The sequence below is a fragment of the Hemitrygon akajei genome, chromosome 3, assembly GCF_048418815.1.
Source record: "Hemitrygon akajei chromosome 3, sHemAka1.3, whole genome shotgun sequence".
Classification (NCBI taxonomy): Eukaryota; Metazoa; Chordata; class Chondrichthyes; order Myliobatiformes; family Dasyatidae; genus Hemitrygon; species Hemitrygon akajei.
In genome coordinates this window covers 171,217,546-171,239,806 of record NC_133126.1, presented here as the reverse complement: position 1 = coordinate 171,239,806, position 22,261 = coordinate 171,217,546, and the positions used below count along the sequence as shown (strand labels likewise).

General features: G+C 39.4%; 1 protein-coding gene across 9 annotated transcripts in view; it reads left to right on the top strand.

Moving 5' to 3' along the window:
* Nucleotides 1-22,261, top strand: part of tnk2b (tyrosine kinase, non-receptor, 2b) — a 237,453-nt gene that overhangs the window by 190,549 nt on the left and 24,643 nt on the right. For 4 of the 9 annotated variants that reach the window (XM_073041320.1, XM_073041319.1, XM_073041322.1 and 1 more), the window contains exons 10-14: nt 1,414-1,608; nt 5,103-5,194; nt 5,550-5,594; nt 7,622-7,699; nt 13,375-14,831. In XM_073041320.1, coding sequence (XP_072897421.1) covers nt 1,414-1,608; nt 5,103-5,194; nt 5,550-5,594; nt 7,622-7,699; nt 13,375-14,831 — 1,867 coding nt within the window. The remainder of the gene's footprint in view (nt 1-1,413; nt 1,609-5,102; nt 5,195-5,549; nt 5,595-7,621; nt 7,700-13,374; nt 14,832-22,261) is intronic. The other 5 variants (XM_073041314.1, XM_073041315.1, XM_073041318.1 and 2 more) reach the window with 5 other exon arrangements.

Genomic DNA, 22,261 nt, shown 5'->3' with positions numbered 1-22,261 from the left:
CCCTTGTCCATCATCCACTGGTCACTGTTTCCCAGTAAATAGCCTATTATTTCAGTAGTTTTCTATCTATTAGCAAGTTCTCAATCCATAACAATATATGACCCCAAAACTGTGCACATTGGTTTTGTTTGGTAATCTCATGTGGCATCTGAATGGAGATGGGTATATCAGAATTGGAATTGCTTTATTGCTGTAGGTGGACCAGTGATACATACTGTTCATATAGGTCAAAAATAACACTGCAATTAAATAGGTGCATCTTCAAATAGTAAAATGCATTTAAGAGCATTACTTGTCCGTTAGGAAGAGCAGCTCAACTAAATTAGGTGCTGCCCCTCACTGAAACCTATTCTCACCTTCACTCCCACCTGTGGTCTCTCCTGTTACCTTCAACAAAATACAGTTTCAAGCCCTTATCACCTTGCAATGTTTCATGATTGTTGGATCTATTTTCCAGGACTTTCTGTTGTTGCCTTCTCAATCAGCTGGGCAATCTCAATGTTACTGATTGTCAGAAGAGAAACCAGCTCTTTTTTAAGAAAGCTTCATGAGGTGCTGTTGTTCATTTTGACAGTGTCTTTGTGTTTTTGACATTGCCAGCTTCTCTTCACTTTGATGAATTGCCTTTTCTGGCATGTTCCATGACTTACTGAAATGAGACCATTTTTGTAATCACTTTTGCTCTGTTTCTTAATACTTTTTATACATTCACTCATGGGTTGTGCATGCTCCCTTTCACCACTATCGTATTTTTTGGTAATTAAGTCCTTATCACATTTCCATCTGCTTCTCTCTATTTGCTCCATTTTTGCTTTAAGTACTGTCAGAGTCTATTGTAATCAAGTACAAATCCCTGGATAGCATATTTGATTGATGGATCTAAACCTATTAGAAATACCTTAGGTAGCCACCACGAGCAGATAGTCCTGTCAATTTCAACATCCAATTCTAATTGATTGACAATATTTATTGAAAAACAAATTTGGGACCTCTTATTTTAGGAGTGCAGAACTTTAATGGATTTATTGTTTGTTGATTTTACAAGTATTTGTAATTACATATAATTTTCACAACTTTCTGTTGGTGTGTGAAGAAGAAACTTGTAATACAAATATTTATCAATTCCTCAAAACCTACCACTTGGCAATGTACAAGGCTTGAAGGATTTATTTTCTTAATTTAACATATTAACTAATAGTTAATGTCAAGTAATTTGGCACACATGAACACCATTATGCATTTCTATTAGCAAAGCATAATTAATAATTCTACCAACAAGGCCACCTCAATTTATTTGCTAATTAGTCTGAATTTTCAGAAGCAATCCAATTTATGAAATAAGCTTTCTGCCAACATAGTCACCTTTTTGGGGTCCTAGAATTTTAATGAACATTTTTACCTCCATTTTTACAGGGCTGAAAATTATTGGTGGAGAGGTCAGAACAAGCGCACACTGAAGGTGGGACAGTTCCCACGAAATACAGTGACTTCCGTCGCAGGCCTTTCAGCCCATGACATCAGCCATCCACTCAAGAACAGCTTTATTCACACGGGGCATGGAGATACCAAACTTGAGCGTTGCTGGGGCTTTCCTGACAAAATAGATGAGTATGTAGGAATTTGCATACAAGCTAGACTGGTTTACTCCACTGAATAGTTTGAGTGTATGTATACGTGAAAGCTAGTTTCACTTTCCTTTAGCGTTCACCTTGCTTGGGCATTTATTTGAATTGTTCTTGTGTGCATAAATGCAATCCTGAATTAAACTTCAAGCTTCTGCATCCTCTTCTTGCCTTTACAACTACAGCTTGTGCTTATGTCATTGCATGTCTTTCATATTCCATTATTCTGTCTCTTACCTAATTATTTTCTTTCTATAGCAATGACTAATCCCAATTTATGGCACTGGCAGAATCCATTATTTTGCCAGCATTTTTTCATGACTGAACACACAGTGAAATTTCACAATCCTATCATTACCAGATACACATGCAAACTTCCAATTAAGCAATGATGTGTAGGGGAGATTCTTGTTGAATTTTCAGTCTTTTTCATACTCAGTGACTTCCTTATCAGGATCCAGATCAGGTTTATTATGATGTGAAGGTTGCTGTTCAGTGACAGTTTTATATTTTTGTGCATTGGACATAAGAGAAGTACAATAATGTCACATTGATATGAGGTTAACTGTGGGGTGGTTTAGAGGAACAAACTTGTAGAGAGAATGCAGACTGTTTCAAGAAACAAGGTTGATTTTTACTTTTCACATGCTGACTGGAACTCCCATACTGTAAAAGGGCTGGATGGGATTGAGTTTGTTAAGTGTGTTCAGAAAAGTTTCCTTAATCAGTGCATCTAATTCCTGACTAGAGAGAGGGAGAGAGCGAGCGATACTAGATGGTGTTTGCTGTCTTGAGGCAAATTAGGGTGGATAAATCCCCAGGGCCTTGGACCCTGTGGAGGCTAGTGCAGAAATTGCAGTGGCCCTAGTGGAGATATTTGAAGTGTCTTTAGTAACAAATGAAGTGCCAGAAGATTGACAGATAGCTAATGTTCAAGAAAGGCTCTAAGAATAAGCTAGGAAATTGTAGGCCATTGACCATAACATCAGTAGTGAGTAAGTTTTTGAAAAGTATTTTAGGGGACTGGATTAACAATTATTTGGATAGTCAGCGTGGTTTTGTGCATGATAGGTTGTGTCTAACCTATCTAATAGAGTTTTTTGATGAAGGTACCAGGAAAGTTGATGAAGGTAATGCAGTGGATGTTGTCTACATGAACTTTAGCAAGGCCTTCCACAAGGTCCCACATGTAAGGTTGGTCAAGAAGGCTCAGCTGTTTGGCATTCAGGATGAGGTAGTAAATTGGATTTGACATTAGCTTTGTGGGAGAAGCCAGAAAGTGGTAGTAGATGGTTCCCTCTCTAGAGACCTGTGACTTGTGTGCCACTTTGATCTGTGCTGGGTTCATTGTTGTTTGTCATCTGTATTAACAATCTGGATGCTTAGCTTATGCTGTTGGCATTTAGGGTCCTCCAGCAATGAAGGTCCTCCATCTCCAGTGGTGTTCATGGCTTCCTTGATCACGTCAGTAGCTTCCTCTCGGTTTTCACTACCGTCAGTCATGCAAGTCCTGGGTGGAGTCTCAGGAATGGCGTTGCACTCAGATGTAGCAGGATTCTTCATTGCTGTTTCTGTAATAATTTAGTTTTACCAGTCAGGGTTGTTAGCCCTGAGCTGAACCCTTGAACCTGGAGGACTAGTGGGCCACTCTTGGTCTGGCCTCTACCTTTTGACCTGTTTGGTATGGGTGGTCTTACCAAAAGCCAAAGAATAAAGCCCTGACTCCAGCCAACATAGCTCTGAGTCATTGAGGAATGCAAGCCTTCAAACCACGACAAGATTATGGTCTTCTTTGAGGAATGTCATTAACTATATAAGCAAGTTTGCAAATAACACCAAGACTGGGGGTGCAGTGGACAACGAGGAAGACTATCAAAGCTTGCAACTGGATCTGGACTAGCTGGGCAAATTGGCTGAAGAATGGCAGATGGAATTTTATGCATTCAAGTATGAATTGTTCTGCTTTGGGAGGTCAAACCAGGGTAGGACCTACATGATGAGTGTGTGATAGAACAGAGGGATTTGGGAATTCAGATCCATAATTCCTTGAAAGTGGCATCACAGGTAGATATGGTCGTAAAAAATATGCTTTTGGCACAGTGGCCTTCATAAATCAATGTATTAAGTACAGGAGATGGGATGTTATGTTGAAGTTGTATAAGACATCAGTGACGCCCAATCAGAGTATTGTGTGCAGTTTTGGTTATCTACTTACTGGAAAAATGTCAGTAATAATGAAAGAATGCAGAGAAAATTTACAAGGATTTTGCCAGGACTTGAGGATCTGAGTTCTAGGTATGGTTGAATAGGTTAGGACTTTATTCCCTAAAGCATAGAAGAATGAGGGGAGATTTAGTAGAGGTCTGCAAAATTATACAGGGATTGATAGGATAATTGCAAGCAGGCTGTTTTTTTACTGAGGTTGGGTGAGACTAGAACTAGAGGTCATGGGTTAATAGTGAAAGGTGAAACCTTTTGTTTAAGGGGAACATGAGGAACTTGTTCACTCAGAGGGTGTTGCAAGTGTGTAATGTGTAACATTTAAAAGAAATTTGGATAGGTACATGGATGGAAGGGGTATGGAAGGCTTTGGTCTGGGTGCAGGTGAATGGGACTGGACAGATTAATAGTTTAGCACAGACTAGATTGGCCAAGGACCTGTTTCTCTGCTGTAATGTTCTGTGACTCTGTATCTGTATCTGGGCCTTACATTATGGAAAATCATGGCACTGACAGTTTTCCAAGAATGCAACCCCCTATAACCAGATGCCCTGTACTTAACATTTGTATTCTGTGGTGAAACCCACAGAAACAGATAAAAAGAAGTTGATTATTTATGTCTGAATGGAACTGCTCCATCATTTGTTTATCTTTTCTTTGAAGACTTAGAGAGAACCATCACTCACCATTCCTCAAGTAGGTAGATTTTGGAATTCTCAATCGTCTTGTATGTTCAACAATACAGTATTAAATCTCATTTAACACACATTTGAAACACATTGTAGGTTGACCATTTTGAAATCCTATTGCTTCCAAAGATTTTGTTGGATGCTTTATTTACTCAGCAGAGGAATCTTTATTGTGGCCGCCTTCAGTCTTGTAGATTCCTTTTCTTCCTTCTTGCATTACTTCATTATATTAAGTTAAAGAGGCAATTTTTCATAGATTGCTGCAAAAACAAGGTCACTTTGACAAGCTGCATTTTAGATATTTGTGAAATAGCTAAATAAATGCAGCTTTAAAAAATCCTCACAGTATTTGATTTTAGTACTGAAATGGCAATTTGTTGACATCCGCCTTCTATGTTGATACTTAAAGTTTATATCCAAATTGTATAACTATAATTGGAACAAGTTTTCACTTACCGAGTAACCAATGCAAGTGCTTGCTGACCTGATTGAGACCTTATTGCAAGGTTATTTCGATTCCTCAGGTGTTATTTGCTCAATATTGTATGACATCTGTTTTAACTTCTCATAGATTGTACCTGGGCAATCCTATGGATCCTCCAGATGTACTTGGACTGGATATGAAGCTGACCAGGCCAACACAGCTACCAGGAAGATCAAAGAGTAAGATATTTAAATTAAGGAAAACAAAAACTTAAAATTAAATTTATTTATAATAAACTTAAAGTGAATGTATGCAGGGTACCTTACCCAGTAATTAGTATCCGGTATGAACAAGCAAGTTTAAAAAAAAGATGAAAGCACACTCAGTATAAATCTGAATGTACAACCTCTATACTAGGAAGATTGTTAAGATATGTCATGGTGATATTGTTAATTCCTTCACTATAAATTCTTCCCAGCTGCTCTTTAAAGGTTAAGTGATGTGTGCTTTGCAAGTTGTCTACTTCTGCACTGTAGTGCAATTGTGCTAATGACCATGGCCTTTTCTTTCTATGCTGCTTTTTAACACTTACAGAGGAGCCTCCTCCACGTCCTCCTCAACCAACAATCTTCGGCAAGAGTAAGTTGCGGCATTTTCTCCAGTTTAAAAGATGTTCCTGCCCTCTCTGTTCCATTTTAGCCCCTCTTTTCAAAGGTATTTTCTGATGCATCATCAGTCTGTAGGCATGAGAGAGTGTTGTGTGATGGCATATGGCACAGAACTAAGATTGCAGCACAGCTTGTACAAATACTGTTATGCCCATTTATCCTCAAATCACACGAGCATAATCAGGCTGTTGCTTTGAATTTCAAATTTTAATTGGACAAGTAATTGAAGCAGAATATCCCTATCACGTCCATTTTGCTATATTTCAATACCATTTACTTTAAACTACCAAAGGGCTTTAAAACAGTCTTTGGCAGCTTTTGAAAGCATGTTATGAACCTATTGAGACTGAACAATGCTATGAAGGCCTAGCTTACTCTATTAACACTCCCTGTTTTTCACTTCTGCTTTGTGTTTGTACAGTTGTGTATTGTCACTCGGTTGACTCAAGCTTCAGGTTGTTTGAATTTTTTTAAAACAGAATTGAGAAACCAGAAAAGTTGTGACTTCCTACACATGGATTCTTTCTGGAGGGGATGGTTTTGAACTGTTCGACAATTAGTTACTGTTAGTTACAGCTGTAAGTGTTGTAATTGGTCTGAATTTATCAATTATAAATGCTGCATAGTTCATAAACATGGGGGCAAAATTAAACCACTTGGCCCATCAAGCCTACTCTGCCATTCAATCATGGCTAATTTATTTTCCCTCTCCCCGTAACTTTTGATGCCTTTACTAATCAAGAACCTGTTAATCTCAGCTTTAAAAAGACCCAATGACTTGGCTCCATGGTCCTCTGTGGCAATGAATTCCACAGGTTCACCACTCTCTGGCTAAAGAAAGTATTCTGAGGCAATGTCCTCTGGTCCTGGACTCTCCCACTATTGGAAACGTCCTCTCACATCCACTTTATAGGCTTCAATGAGATTCCCCCCTCCCACCCCCATTCTTCTAAGTTCCAATGAGTACAGACCCAGAACCACCAAATGCTTCTCAGATGTTAACCTTTTATTTCTGGAATCATCCTTGTGAACCACCTCTGGATCATCTTCAGTGCCAACATTACATTCTTAGATATGAGGCCCAGAACTGCTCACAATACTCCAAATTCAATGCCTTATAAAGCCTCAGTATTACTTCGATTGTCTGCATGCAGCTCCAATGGAAATCATCAAATATTCCTGTTTAGAACTACTACAGCTGAAATTAACAGTCACAGCCATGGGCATTTCTGTAAGCTGCATCATTTTAAATGTAGGGATGTTCCCCCATCATGAAGGCCTCAAAGCTCTTTCCTCTTTTTTTGACAGAAGAACCAACCAATTCCCCTCCATCACCACCCTCCTCCATCTGGCAGAATTGGACCTCACCCTCAGCAGTTTTTCTTTCAGCTCCTCCAAACACAAGGGGTAGTCATAGGCACCGGCCTGGGTCCCAGCTACGCCTGCCTGTTTGTTGGCTATGTAGAACAGCCGGTGTTTGAAGCATTTTCTGGTAGTACTCCCCAACTCTTCCTCTGCTACACTGACTACATTGCTGAGCTCATCAAGCTCATCAACTTTGCCTCCAACTTCCACCTTGCCCTTAAATTCACTTGGTCCATCTCTGATACCTCCCTTCCCTTTCTCGATTTTTCTCACTTCGTTTCTGGTGATGAACTGTCAACCAACATCTTTTATAAACCTACTGATTCCCTTGGTTATCTTGACTATACTTTTTCCCACCCTTTCTCCTGTAAAATGCTATTCCCTTTTTTCCAGTTCCTTGAGCTTTACCGCAGTTGTTCCCAGGACATCAGTGATGTCTTCCTTCTTCCATTTCCCATACATCCACACTCACCCCATCTTAACAGTGATAGAGCTCCTCTTGTCCTCACCTACCACCCCATCATCAGCCTCCACATGCAACACACCACCCTCCACATGCAACACACCACCCTCCACAAACTTTGCCATCTCCAAAAGGTCCCACCACTGAACGTATCTTTGCTTCCCCCACAGGGCCTGCTCCCTCCATGATTGGCCTAAGTGCTACACCTGCTCCCTCACCTCCATTCAGGGCCCAAACAGTTCTTCCAGGTGAGATAACACTTCACCTGCGAATCTGCTAGGGTTGTCTATTGTGTCTGGCACTCCAGTTGCGGCCTCTTCTACATTGGTAAGACTCGTTGTAAATTGGGGGACTGCTTCATTGAGCACCTCCGCTCCATCTGCCATTTAGAGTTCCACTATTAACTGTTCTACTGGCAAATGTACAGTTTCTGAAAAGTAAAGCTAAAGACCTCAGAGCAAGTTTGTTGTACCAGAGGAACATCAGGGACTGCTGTGAACTTTCATGGAAACGTGGCTATCCCTGCCATTTTAGATGCAGTGCTGCAGTTTGATGGCTTCACCATTCTCTGCAAAGACAGGAGAGCTAAATCTTTTAAAGGCAGAAGAGGTGGAGTGTGTTTATGAATAACTCATCATGGTGTACAAAAGTGGCATTTCTGTCTCAGTTCTGCTCACCTGAACTGGAAAATCTAGCAGTCAAATGTCACCCATTTTAGCTATTGAGGGAGTTTTCTGCCGTGTAGCAGTGTAAAATTCGCCTCTGGCCAATGCTCGGCCAACACTGGAGGAGCTGAGCAATGTTAATCAGCAGGCATAAAGCTGTGAACCTGATGCCTTCCCTATCAGTGTGGGAGGTTAGAACCAAGCCAGAAGGTATTGGCAAGGGAGGTGGAGGAGTGCTTACAGGACGGCTTTGAGTCAGTGGACTGGACAATATTTAGAGATTCATCTTCGAGTCTGAATGAAAACACCACAGTTCTAAGTAATTTCATCAAGACCTGTGTGGATGAGTGTGTGCCTTCGAAAACATACAGGACTTGCCCAATCCAAAAGCCATGGATGAACCATGGGCTTGTACACGCTGGAATTAAGGAGATGGGCTTGTACACGCTGGAATTAAGGAGACTGAGAGGGGATCTGATTGAAACATATAAGATTATTAAGGGATTGGACAAGATAGAGGCAGGAAATATGTTCCAGATGCTGGGAGAGTCCAGTACCATAGGGCATGATTTGAGAATAAGGGGTAGGTCATTTAGGACAGAGTTAAGGAAAAACTTCTTCTCCCAGAGAGTTGTGGGGGTCTGGAATGCACTGCCTCAGAAGGCAGTGGAGGCCAATTCTCTGGATGCTTTCAAGAAGGAGCTAGATAGGTATCTTATGGATAGGGGAATCGAGGGATATGGGGACAAGGCAGGAACCGGGTATTGATAGTAGATGATCAGCCATGATCTCAAAATGGCGGTGCAGGCTCAAAGGGCCGAATGGTCTATTTCTGCACCTATTGTCTATAACCAGGAGATTTGTAATCTGCTGCCGGCTAGATCTGTGGCATTCAAGCCTGGTGCTCTAGAACACTACAAGAAGTCCAGGCGCGACCTACGGACGGCTATTTTAAGGGCATGGGAAGAATTCCGACTGAGGTTAGAGATAAAATCAATGCATGTCTCCTCTGGCAGAGTTTGCAGGCCGTTAACTCTTACAAAGTGAAATCTAACCATGAATGATTGTAGTGCTTCACTCCCAACTGAGCTCAATGTGCTTTGAAAGGATGAATAAAGCTACACCAGCGGAATCCTGCAGCATCTGGTGACCTTGTGATCTCTCTCTCAGAGGCTGAAGTCAAAGCATATTTCAAGAGGGTAAACCGTTGCAAAGTGTCAGGCCCTGATGGTGTACCTGGTTAGGGCACTGAAAATCAACTGACAGGAGTATTCAAGGGTATCTTCAAACTCTGCTGCAGTCAGAGGTTCCTACCAGCTTCAGAAGGGCAACAGTTATACCAGTGCCCAAGAAGAGAGGTGTGAACTGCCTCAGTGCCTATCACCCAATGGCACTCACATCTCCTGTGATGATGTGCTTTGAAAGGTTGGTCAAGAGGAGAATCAATTCCTGCCTAAGAAAGTACCTGGAGCTTCTGAAATTTGCCTATCACCATGATAGGCCTACAGTAGATGCAATCTCACTGACTCTCCACTTGGCCTTGGATCATCTGGACAATGGTGATACCTACATCAGGCTGCTATTTATTGTTTACAGCTCAGTGTTCGACATAATCTTACCCTCAGCTTTGATCAAAAAGCACCAGAACCTGTACCTCTGTGCCTCCCTCTGTAACTGGATCCTGGACATCCTCACCAGGAGACTACAAACTGTACAGATCAGAAATAACATCTCCTAGCCGATAATCAACACTGGTGCAGCTCAAGAATGCATCCTTAGCTCACTGTTCTACTCTTTTTACACCCACGATTGTGTGGTTAGGTGTACAGGAGCAAGATAGAACAGCTGATTGAGTGGTGTCACAGCAACAACCTTGAACTCAATATCAGTAAGACCAAGGAATTAATTATGGACTTCATGAAGGGGAATTCGAGGGAACACACACCCGTCCTTGTCAAGGGATCAGAAGTGGAAAGGGTGAACAGTTTCAAGTTTGTGGATGTCACCATCTCTGAAGATCTATCCTGGGCCCATCATGTTGATGCAATTATAAAGTAGGCATGAGAGCAGCTATATTTCATTAAGAGTTTGAGGAGGGTTGGTATGTCACCAAAGACACTTGCAAGTTTCTGCAGATGTACCACAGACAGCATTCTAACTGGTTGCATTACATTCTGGTATGGAAGGGCCACTGCACAGGATTGGAAAAAGCTGCAGAAAGTTGTAAACTCAGCCAGCTCCATCATGGACATATGCCAATGATATTAAACCTAATTCTGATTCTAGTCTTCTCAAACTGAATGTAGGAATATATTTGCCTTTCTTGCTACCAACTCTATCAACAAGTTAACCTTTAAGGGATCCTGCACAGGGACTCCCAAGTCCCTTTGCATCACAGTTATGAATTTGCTCCCCATTTAGAAAATAGTCTATACCTTCATTCGTTCTACCAAGGTACATAATCATACACTTCCCTACACTGTATTTCATCTGCCATATTTTGCCAATTCTTCTAATCTGTCCAATTCCACCTACAGATTCCCTACTTCCTCAATACTGCCTGTCCCTCCATCTATCTTAGTATTGTCTGCATACTTTGCCATAAAGTCATCAATTCCATCATCCGATCATTAACATATAATGTGAAAATTAGCAGACCCAATACCAACCCTGGTGGTTCACCACTAGTCTCCTGCAGCCAACCAGAAAAAGGCCCTCCATATTCTCACTCTTTGCCTCCTACCAGTCACCCAGTCTTCTGTCCATTCCAGTATCTTTCCTGTAATACAATAGATCTTACTAAGCAGCTTCATATGTAGTACTTTGTCAATGGCTTCCTGAAAATCCAAATATCAACACCCACGGACTTTCCTTTGTTTATCATGCCTGTTACTTACTCAAAAAATTAGTCAGGCAAGATTTCCCCTGTAAAACTATGCTAACTTTGGCTATTTTATCATGTGCCTCCAAGTGCCCGAAATATCATCCAACATCTTCCCAGCCTGATGGTAACAGTGAGAAAAGGGCATGCTCTGGGTGCTGGAGGTTATTAATAGTAGACACTGCCTTTCTGAGACACCGCTCCTTGGTGTCCTAGGTACTTTGTAGGCAAGTACCCGAGATGGAGCTGACTAAATTTACAACCCTCTACAGCTTCTTTAAGTCTTGTGCACTGAACTGGGAAGCAAGCAGCAAACAAAAATACCAACTCTTGAAAATGCTGCACTGTCCTGGCAGACCAAGCAGAGTCTGCAAAAGATAAACAGAGTTATTGCTTTAGGTTGACGAAAGGTTCTGACAAAAAGTCTTTGTCGTTAAATGTTAACTCTTGCTCTTTGTCTTTCCAAAGAATGCTACCTGTCCTGTGGTGTATCCCCTGCATTTATTTTTGATTTCCAACATTTTTACTTTATTTTTGATTTAAAAGAACAATATTTCTACATAAATTATTTATGTATTATCAAAGGTTAAGCACAATGCTTTCACCTCCAGCTTTGAAAATTCAGGTTTTGATAAACTTCTATGTTTCTGTTGTGAAGTTGTAATCCAAAATAGTGCCTTAAGTTTTGTCTCTCAATTTCCTTGCTTTTTCTGGTTTTATCAGTCTTACACGTGATCACTCTGCTACTTCCTGCATGCTCTGCGTGTGTGATTTAATGAGTTAAAGAAAAGCAAACCAAAATGCTGGCAATTTAACTTTTAGTCACTCCCAATTTACAGCATGCTATTCTTCTGTTCCTTCTGATTGTAATGATAACCGTAATAGTCTGTTCTTTGTGCATTTTACTGTAAGTGCTCCTCAAACTGAATTTGGTGCTTTTTAGGCAAGGAAAAGCAAAAGAAAGGTACTTCCTCATCAGTGGATTGACTATTTGGAAGGGCAGAGGGAAAATTTTCGTACTTCATTTTATTAGTTTGCTTTATATCTGCATTTCCAGTTTTAATTATTGTTTTTAAAATCAATTAGGCCAAATAAAATTTAAATCATTTGCTCCCAAGAGGTACATTTCTTATCTTGTCTAGTTTTAGATGCTGTTATGCTCTGTTTCAGCTTTTAAACTGCCTGGAATGGGACAATATGATAGTATACCATCCTTCCTTCTATTTCTATACAGACATACTACATTTCATCATTTATTGTTTTTAAGTACTGTAGAAAATAGCCTTCCCTGCTGCAGAACTGAAGTAATATGGATCCTTACTTTTCTAACTAGCCATTTGTATTCTGGTTGAGAGCAGAATATAACTATGCTGAGGTTTCAGACGTTGATAACATTGTGTTAAATTATTCTAAGGTCAAATTCAAACTCAAAGTTGCACAACCGAAGTACAACTTGGCAAGAGGAATAATGAAAATTTTGTTTAAATTTAAATGAACTCCAAAGGTACCTATTATTATTTCCTTATTTGGTTATATTACCCAAGATAAGGAATTAGCAGTTGTTATATGAGCATCCCAGTAAAGGGCATTTAGAGTGAAGACCTTTTTATTTCCCATACATGGCATACATCACTTCTGTCACAGAGTTCTGCTCATCTGTCAGCTAAAACAGCACATGAAATAAGGGTGTAATTCAGAATGTACAATGAATTTCATGACATAACTTTAGGTGGTCATAAACAGGTTCATGAGATGGCCAAAAATAATAGAAGTATATACATAATGGAAATATACTGAAGGATGTTGTTGAAGCAAGAGGTTCATCGTTAGGGAATGTAGAGAAGCCTCAAACCTCGTACTGTACAAATCTACAGTAATAGAAATATTTGAGATATTGAAACATGACTTGATTTCATGGATTATAACATTAGAGAGTGTTGTATAGATTACTTCTTTTGGTGTATTTGGTGATGAAACTGATTTAAAAATAATTGGCAAACTTCATCATGCAGGAGTTGTTAGAGCTTGAATATTTTCCTAAGGGCTGAAACCAAAGTAATTCTTAACAGGAAAACTAATTAACATTTGAAGTAAAGGAAGATGCAAGGCTGTGGAAAAAAAGCAAGGGGTTGAAATAATTTTGTCAGCATTTGCAAATTCATGACATAGGTAACTTGAGCTGCATTACTTTAAAGGTGATAAATTTTCTTGTGAAAAAAGCATCGACTTTTGCATAACACTTTATGATTAATTCCACTTGTGTTAATTATTAATAAATTAATAAAAAGTTGAATTAATGGTAAAAGGGAATGGAGTAAATATTTTAACATTTTCTTCTGAAATCCTCTTTTGACATATCTTCTTGCATATATTTCAGAGCCTGTCTATGACCCTGTGATTGAGGAGGAAACTGCAGGTTCTTTACCTCTAAAAAAGCTCAGCCTCAAGAAACAGGGCCCAGCAAAGTCTTTAAAACTGAACAAACCTGCTGCTCGTGTTTCTGCCACAAAGCTGGGTGAGAAGCCATCAGAATGGAGTAAATCCTTGGGTCATACAAACAATGAGGTGGCTCTGATTGATTTTGGGGATGATCAGACTGGTCACACTCCATCCCCAGTACTGGAAAATACTATTCCTACACTGGCTAAGCTAGTATTGAATTCGTACTCACTGCTGGACAAGACACCACCTCAGAGTCCAACCAGAACTCTGCCTAGACCTTTGCACCCTGTTCCTATAGTTGACTGGGATTCTAAACCCTTGCCTCCACCTCCAGCCTATGATGATGTTGCTCAGGATGAAGATGATTTTGAAGTTTCGTCCATTAATAGTTTGGATACTGAATTAATTGGTGAACGGTCAAAATATGGAACGCTTCAATTGCCAAGAAATCAAGAATCGGGAGAAACTAATTATGCATTTGTGCATGATACAGATGGAAAAGGAAAATCCAAAGTGGAGGATAATCTGTTCCTTCCCCCAAAGCAGATGAAGCAAACTACCTTTTCTCAGTCAGCTGAAATATTCGAGGAACTACAACAAGAATGCATGAAAAGACTTAATGTTCCTATTATTTCAACTCCAGCCTCCTCACCAACTCCCATCTCTTTGTCAGCAACTGTATCTCCAACTATTTCAGATGATAAACCTCAGATCCCACCACGGATTCCCATTCCTCCACGGCCTTTAAGAAGAAATGAGCCGGGCCGTTGGTCTGGTGAGTTGTCACCTGCTTCTGGAGGAGAAGAGGATAAGCCTCCACAGATTCCTCCCAGGGATCCATTGTCCCAGCCATCCTCAAGAACTCCAAGCCCTATGGCAATTCCAGCTAGTTCTCCACAGCAAAGGACAACTGCAGCTTCCATGGCAACATTAACTGTGGGTGCATATCTCTCAACATCTCCTAGCAAGTTAATGCCCACCACTCAGAGTTTTGCCTCTGATCCAAAATATGCTTCACCAAAAGTTATTCAAGCACAAGGAAAAGATACCTCTAAAGGACCTTGTATCTTACCAATAGTAAAGGATGGCAAGAAGGTTAGCAACACCCATTATTATTTGCTTCCAGAGAGACCTTCTTACTTAGATAAATATGAAAAATTTTTCAAAGAGGCTGAATGTGTGGATGACCTCTGTTCCAAAAGATCTGTGACTACAGCAACAGTGCGGCCAATGGTTCAACATCCTGAATACAAGGCCAACTTTTCATCCAACAATAGCAATACATGTGCTGGGCTTACAGCAATGAAAAGTTCTCATAGTCTACAAAAAATCTCTTTTGAGAGTTCCAGTGGGAAGACAGACTGTTTTACTCCAACAGAGAAAATTAAAATTGTAAGTAGTATAATATGGATTTGTTATTAAAATTTTGCATGCTATAACATAATATTGGATTTGGTTCATGATGATTTAGAGTTTTGTAATGCATAAGCCTAAGCAGGACCATGCTCTTTAGTCCTTTAGTCCATGCTGAATTTCTCTGCTTGAATGGTAGGGCTGTTGATGATCGATATTAAAATGAATTTTCTTAGTATACATACAGTGGCATGCAAAAGTTTGGGCACCCCAGCCAAAATTTCTGTTACTGTGGATAGCTAAGCGAGTAAAAGATGACCTGATTTCCAAAAGGCATAAAATTAAAGATGACACATTTCAATAATATTTTAAGCAAGATTACTTTTTTATTTCCATCTTTTACAGTTTCAAAATAACAAAAAAGGTAAAGAGCCCAAAGCAAAAATTTGGGCACCCTGCATGGTCAGTACTTAGCTATGCCCTCTTTGGCAATTATCACAGCTTGTAAATGCTTTCTGTAGCCAGCTAAGCGTCTTTCAATTCTTGTTTGGGGGATTTTCGCTGATTCTTCCTTGCAAAAGGCTTCTAGTTCTGTGAGATTCTTGGGCCATCTTGCATGTTCTGCTCTTTTGAGGTCTATCCACAGATTCTCGATAATGTTTAGGTCGGGGGACTGAGGGCCATGGCAAAACCTTCAGCTTGCACTTATTGAGGTGGTCCATTGGGGATTTTGAGGTGTGTTTAGGATCATTATCCTGTTGTAGAAACCATCCACTTTTCATCTTCAGCTTTTTTACGGACGGTGTGATGTTTGCTTCCAGAATTTGCTGGTATTTAATTGAATTCATTCTTCCCTCTATCAGTGAAATGTTCCCTGTGCCACTGGCTGCAACACAAGCCAAAAGCATGATTGATCCACCCCGTGCTTAACAGTTGGAGAGGTGTTCTTTTCATGAAATTCTGCACCCTTTTTTCTCCAAACATACCTTTGCTCATTGTGGCCAAAAAGTTCTATTTTAACTTAATCAGTCCACAGGACTTGTTTCCGAAATGCATCAGACTTGTTTAGATGTTCCTTAGCAAACTTCTGACGCTGAATTTTATGGTGAGGACACAGGAAAGGTTTTCTTCTGATGACTCTTCCATGAAGGTCATATTTGTGTAGATGTCACTGCACAGTAGAACAGTACACCACCACTCCAGAGTCTGCTAAATCTTCCTGAAGGTCTTTTGCAGTCAAACAGGGGTTTTGATTTGCCTTTCTAGCAATCCTGTGAGCAGTTCTCTCGGAAAGTTTTCTTGGTTTTCCAGACTTCAACTTGACCTCCACCGTTCCTGTTAACTGCCATTTCTTAATTACATTACGAACTGAGGAAACGGCTACCTGAAAATGTTTTGCTGTCTTATAGCCTTCTCCTGCTTTGTGGGCATTATTTATTTTAATTTTCAGAGTGCTAGGCAGCTGCTTAGAGGAGCCCATGTCTGCTGATTGTTGGGACAAGTTTTGAGGAGTCAGGGTATTTATAAAGCTTTGGAATTTGGATCACCTGGCCTTTCCTAATGATTGTGAACAAGCCATAGCCCTAACAAGCTAATTCTGTCTGAGACCTCGGTAAAAGTTATGAGAGCTCAAATCTCTTGGCGTGCCCAAACTTTTGCATGGTGCTCCTTTCCTTATTTCATTCTAAAATTGTACAAAACAAAAATAATAGACTAATCTTGCTTAAAATGTTGAAAAATATGATTCATCTTTAACTTTATGACTTTTGGAGATCAGTTCATCTTCTACTCACTTAACTATTCACAATAACAGAAATTTTGACCCGGGTACCCAAAGTTTTGAATGCCACTGTAGATAAAGCAAATATTCTTTTCAAGTTGAGGGTGATAATTTCAAATGTTTGTAGCTTGATCTTGAAGACAAGAGTTTTTTTGAGCTATGGGTAGCATGTTCATGATGGAGAACTTCATTAACTGCAGCAAGAATCATCTACATAAGACTGATCTATAAATTGTGACAATACTCCACCGTGTTTGATTCACAGTGCTTGTTGTGTTTTATAGTTCTATTGACAGTGAAGTAGCATAGGCTTAATGCTGACACCTAGAGTTGATGAATAGGTATCGCACCTAAAGGTCTGCTGCTTGGGTTAGATCCCATCAATTTGGAGCAGGAAATACTGCAAAATTTCAACAAATTTGACAGCATTCATTTAATGATTTAATGACAGGTCAGTATTTTAGACTGCTTATACCATATGTCAAATCTAGCAGCAGGTCATTGATCTGAAATATAACCCAGTGTTTCTATGTTTGCTACCTGATGTTCTGAATCTGTTCTTACTACCATTCATCTGCAATTTGTTAATCACTATGTATTTAACATTGTGTTTTGTTGAGCTACACACTAGAAAATGATTTGATACATTAATTGAAAGCTAAGGAGTTTATATAGTATGCAGTTTGAAAGTTAGACATATCAAATACAAATCAACAGCAATTTCTCCCTTTTAATAGTGACTTAATGTGCGAAGATGGCATATTGTGAATCCTAAAATCAATACAAACTTAATAGCTGATGATCAGAAAGTTGGCTAAAGAAGTAGACTTTAAGGAATGAGAGACAGAGAGATTTTGGGAGGGCCTTCTTGAGTTTAGAACCCTGTCAGATGAAGGCATGTTTGGCTTTGTTGAGCTTAGCAAATTCAGGAATATTCAAGAGACCACAATTGAGGAAGCACGTATCATAGAGTCTTTGATGTTGGAGGAAATTAAGTCATGCAAGACCATGATGGGATTGGAAACTGAGAATGAAAATGTTAAGATCTGGCATTGTTTAATCAGGAGCCAGTTTCTACCCGAGTTCGAAAGTCAGGTAGTTATGTTGCAGCTTTATAAATCCTTAGTTAGGCAACTGGAAATTTCCATACAGTTCTAGTCACCCCATTTATAGGAAGGATGTTGATGCTTGAGAGAGTGCAGAAGATGCTTATCAGAATGCTGCCTGGATTAGAGGGCATGTAAACTTGGATTGGTTTCTCTGGAGCATCAGAGGCTGAGGAGAGATCTGACAGAGGTTTATAAAATTGTGAGAGGCATAAATTGAACAGGCAGGCTGTATCTTTTGCAAGGTTGAAATGTCTAATACAAAAGGGCATGTATTTAAGGTCAGAGGGGGTAATTTTAAAGGAGATGTGAGGAGCGAGTTTTCTACACAGAGTGCTGGCTGCCTGGCAGCATACACTTCCTGGGGTGGTGGTAAAGGTAGGGACTTGTAAGAGACATTTAGATAGGCACATGAATGTGAGGAAAATGGAAGGATATGGACATTGTGTAGGCAGAAGTGATTAGTTTAGTTAGCCATTTGATGACTAAATGGTTGGACACAAAATTGTGGGCTGGAGGACCTGTTCCTGTGACATACTGTTCTCTGTTTTATGCTTTATTATCAGTTTGTGTATGTATGATGTCTTGGTCATCCTGCAGGCAGGCATAGGTAACTTCATTTGCTGACCATTTGCGAATTGTGCAAGCTTTAGAGAACCTCACCACTCTGACCTTGTAATAGAAGGAAATTCTTTCAAGTGGTTAGCAAGCATTGGGTCTGAGGAACTGTGGTATCAGTATCCCGGTGCAGGAACAATTAATTTCCAGTATTAGTTTTCCTTTGTTTAAGACATGACTCCAGTCATTGAAACATTTTCCCCTGATGCCCATAGATGTCCATTTTACTATGGCTCTTTAACACCACCAAATCAAATGCCGCCACTATATCAAGGGCTGCCTTGCTCACCTCATCCCAGAATTCAGCCGTTTGGTTTGGGTCTGGTCAGAGTGCTCCTGATGAAAATCAGATTGGGTTTTGGTACTCAGGAAATCAGCAATATGTTCTGTTTACTGATCAAACTGACAGTGACCTGTGCAATTTTCCATATTTTTGTTTAAATTCCAGTTACCTGTCGTAGATCAGCTCATTTTAAGACATAGCCAGCACTAAGTTCAAGCACTTTTGCTGGGATCTTGTCTGGTCCTATAATTTTGTTGTCTCTAGCTTAGTCAGTTATTTCTTGATGTTGTGGAACAAATCATGATGGTTCTATTGAGTTGGTTTGAAGAAGGAAGCTAAAATGAATCATTCACTAGACATTTCTGGCTGAACATGGTTGTAAATGTTCAGCCCTTAGCAGTCGTGCCATCATTGAAAATTGGGCTATTCCTAGAGTCACCGACTCCTGTTAACTATTTCAACTGTGGAGCTTTAGTCTGATTCACTAGCTGTGGGATTCCTCAGCAATATCATTGTAAATTTATTTCCCTAATTTCTGTGGTTCAATTTTTTTAACTTCATTTGGTTGGCACTTAACTTTTAGATTTGTCTAGCAGTTCCTCTCCTATCTTACAATTCTCATTGAACCAAGGTCCATTACAGGGTTTGATTGTAACAGTTTACTGAAGGATATGTCATGCTTTGAAGTTATGAATTGTGGTGCTGTGCATAACAACACAGAGAATGCTGAGTTCTTCCAGCATTTTGTGTGTTTCTCTTGATTTTCCACATCTGCCCAATTTTTCTAGAGTTTATGTGGTGCTATACATGTCTCCAGTTGATGATCTTCTGCGGTGCTTCATGGATTAAGTGAGAGTAAGCATTCGGCACGGACTAGAAGGGCCGAGATGGCCTGTTTCCATGCTGTAATTATTATATGGTTATATGGATTCACAGTTTTGAGATCTGGTCTCTGTTTTAATATTACTTCATATCACAGTGGAGGGTGTTTTCAATGTAGAGAAAGGAAATCTGAATTACTACTTAGTGCACTAGAAAAGAAAGCACATCTACAATGACAGGGAGTTAGTTAATGATGAATAATCTTGAAAAATTCCACTGTACAGAGAAACAGAAATCTGAAGATCGTTGGCTTGTCACAAAGGTCCTTGAATTTGGAGGTAATGTATGTGGTGAATAATGGGGTGGGTTGTTCTGGCAATATTAATAATAATAACTTTATTTATAGAGCACTTTTCATACAGATGTGGTTCAAAGTACTTTACAATGGGGTAAAAGTACAAATATCAAAAAATATAATAAATAATAAACATGAAAATAAAAGACAAGAAGATGTCAGTTAAAAACAAGTTTAAGTAAATAGGTTTTGAGCCGATGTTTTAAAAGTGTCAACTGAGTCGACGTCCGTTGTAGGTTTAAATATTGAATTCTACAATTCAGAGAAGGAGACCTGCCAGTTATCTTTTAAGGGAGATTGTTTAAATTTGACTAACGAAAGAAGGCTTGACTATTAAACGGAAAAAGTTTCTGTGATATGTTACAGTCCTAGACCATTAAGAGCTTTAAAAACAAGTAAGATAACATGAAATCAATTCTTAAAGATACCGGAAGCTAATACAGAATAACTAGTATGGGAGTGGTCTGTTCCCTCATCCTGATTTTGGTTAAAAGTCTAGCAGTGGCATTCTGAATGAGTTGAAGTTTGTCAATAAATTGATTTGAAAAGCCAGCAAAAAGCTCAATGCAGTAATCTAGTCTATTCAGTATAAAAGCATGGATTAGTTTTTCTACATCCTTACAGAAACGAAAGACCTTTGCAATTTTTTTAGGTGTAGAAATGATCCTCTGGTCACTTCCTTTATGTGGGATTTAAAATTCAAATCTGAATCAAGGATAACCCTCAGGCTCGTTGCTTCTGATTTTACAAGGGGAGTCAAGTTCCCAAGTTTATCAGGTAGTTTATCTCTTTTGGCTTTGGGACCAACCAAAAGTATTTCAGTTTTATCTTCATTTAGTTTTAGGAAATTTTTGCTAATCAATTTGTTTAGAAGTCAGAGAAGATAGATGGGGTGTTATCATCATCAGGCTCAACCAAGGCATACAATTGTGCCTCATTTGCATAACAATGGAAATCAAGTTTATGCTCTTTAATGATGGGGACTGTATACAAGGAGAAGAGTAGGGAACCAAGACAACTTTCCTGAGCAACATCGAAAGGTAGAAAATTGGTCTCCAAAACAGACTTTCTTTAAGATATGTGACAAAAGCTAATTAAGGGCTCTACCAAAGAGGTCAACCCAGTTCTCAAGGTAGTCTCAGAGAATTTGTGGTCAGTTGTGTCGAAGGTAGCACTTAGATTTAGAAGAATTAGAACTGCGGCTCTGTCGTCATCAGTGCTGAGCCTAGACAATTTTAGTAATGGCCTTCTCCATGCTGTGGTTTGAAGTAAAACCTGACTGAAACCTTCCTAGAGAATATTGTTTTCATTCACTAAATTGTTGAGCTGATTGAAAGTGACTTCCTCTAGAACCTTGCCCAGGAAGGGAAAATTTGATATAACCCTGTAGTTAGCTAGTAGCATGCTTTCAGAGTTTGGCTTTTTAAGTAGGGGTTTGACAGCCCCAGTTTTGAAGGCATCTGGAAAATCTCCAGTTTCAAGAGAAGTGTTAATAGTTTTTCTAACAGAATCAAAAATTTTATTATTTTCAATTAATGACTATTAAAAGAGTCCTTTAAAAAGTATGTTAGAGACAGCATTGAAACGGCAAGTAGACAGTTTATTCTTTATTAAAATCTTATTGAGCTCTGAATTGGAAATACTTGTAAATTTTAACATAGTACCGTCGTTTTACGAGGTTGGCTGTAGAGGTTACCGGTAGCTGTAGCTATACTCTCCCTAATGGAAGTAATTTTATTGATTAAAAAGAATTGCAAATTCCTCACATTTTCTGGTAAATGTTTGACTCCTAGATATTTGGTTTAAAAAAAACCTAACAAGTTAGTCTAACTATAGACTTATATAACTAATTATAGTCATAATTTACAAAAAAAATTTCTGGCATTTCATCATGATGTTTTCAGGAATGCATTACCCAGTAGCCTCATGTATCTGGTGCTGAACATAATTTGATTCTGGCACTGAAACTAATGAAAGCTGATTCTACTAGTGAAACTACACACTCCAATCGGATTGTAACAGTATGTCTGCATACACAATATTCAATTGGATGTCACCTGTTTTGATAAATTATGCTTCTTAGCATGCAATTCACGACAGACTGATATCCGCTATCTCTTTAGCGAGGCCTCAGACAAGAAGTTTAAATTGTTTTCCTAGAGCAGGCAGGCAGATAGTGGTAAAGCTACTGGATTTTATGTGTGTTTAAACTGCTACCCTCGCTCTAATGGAAGGCAAAAGGCTGATTGCATGGATTGGGTAAGTGCTGGTTTTTGCTTGATAACCTTGAGAGGATTTGAACATTTTTTATTATGCAAACAGAAATGGTGTGTATTGGGGGGGGGGGGCAGTATCGGCATTTAGATATACTTAAACATGTATATGTATCTGGCAGGTGCTGATCAAACTCAAATTCTTGTTCACTTCACTCATTTTCTTTCAAAGGTGCCGTTACTGTCATTCCAGCCTTTCCTTGAAACTAAATCCCTTGAAACTAGAAATTGA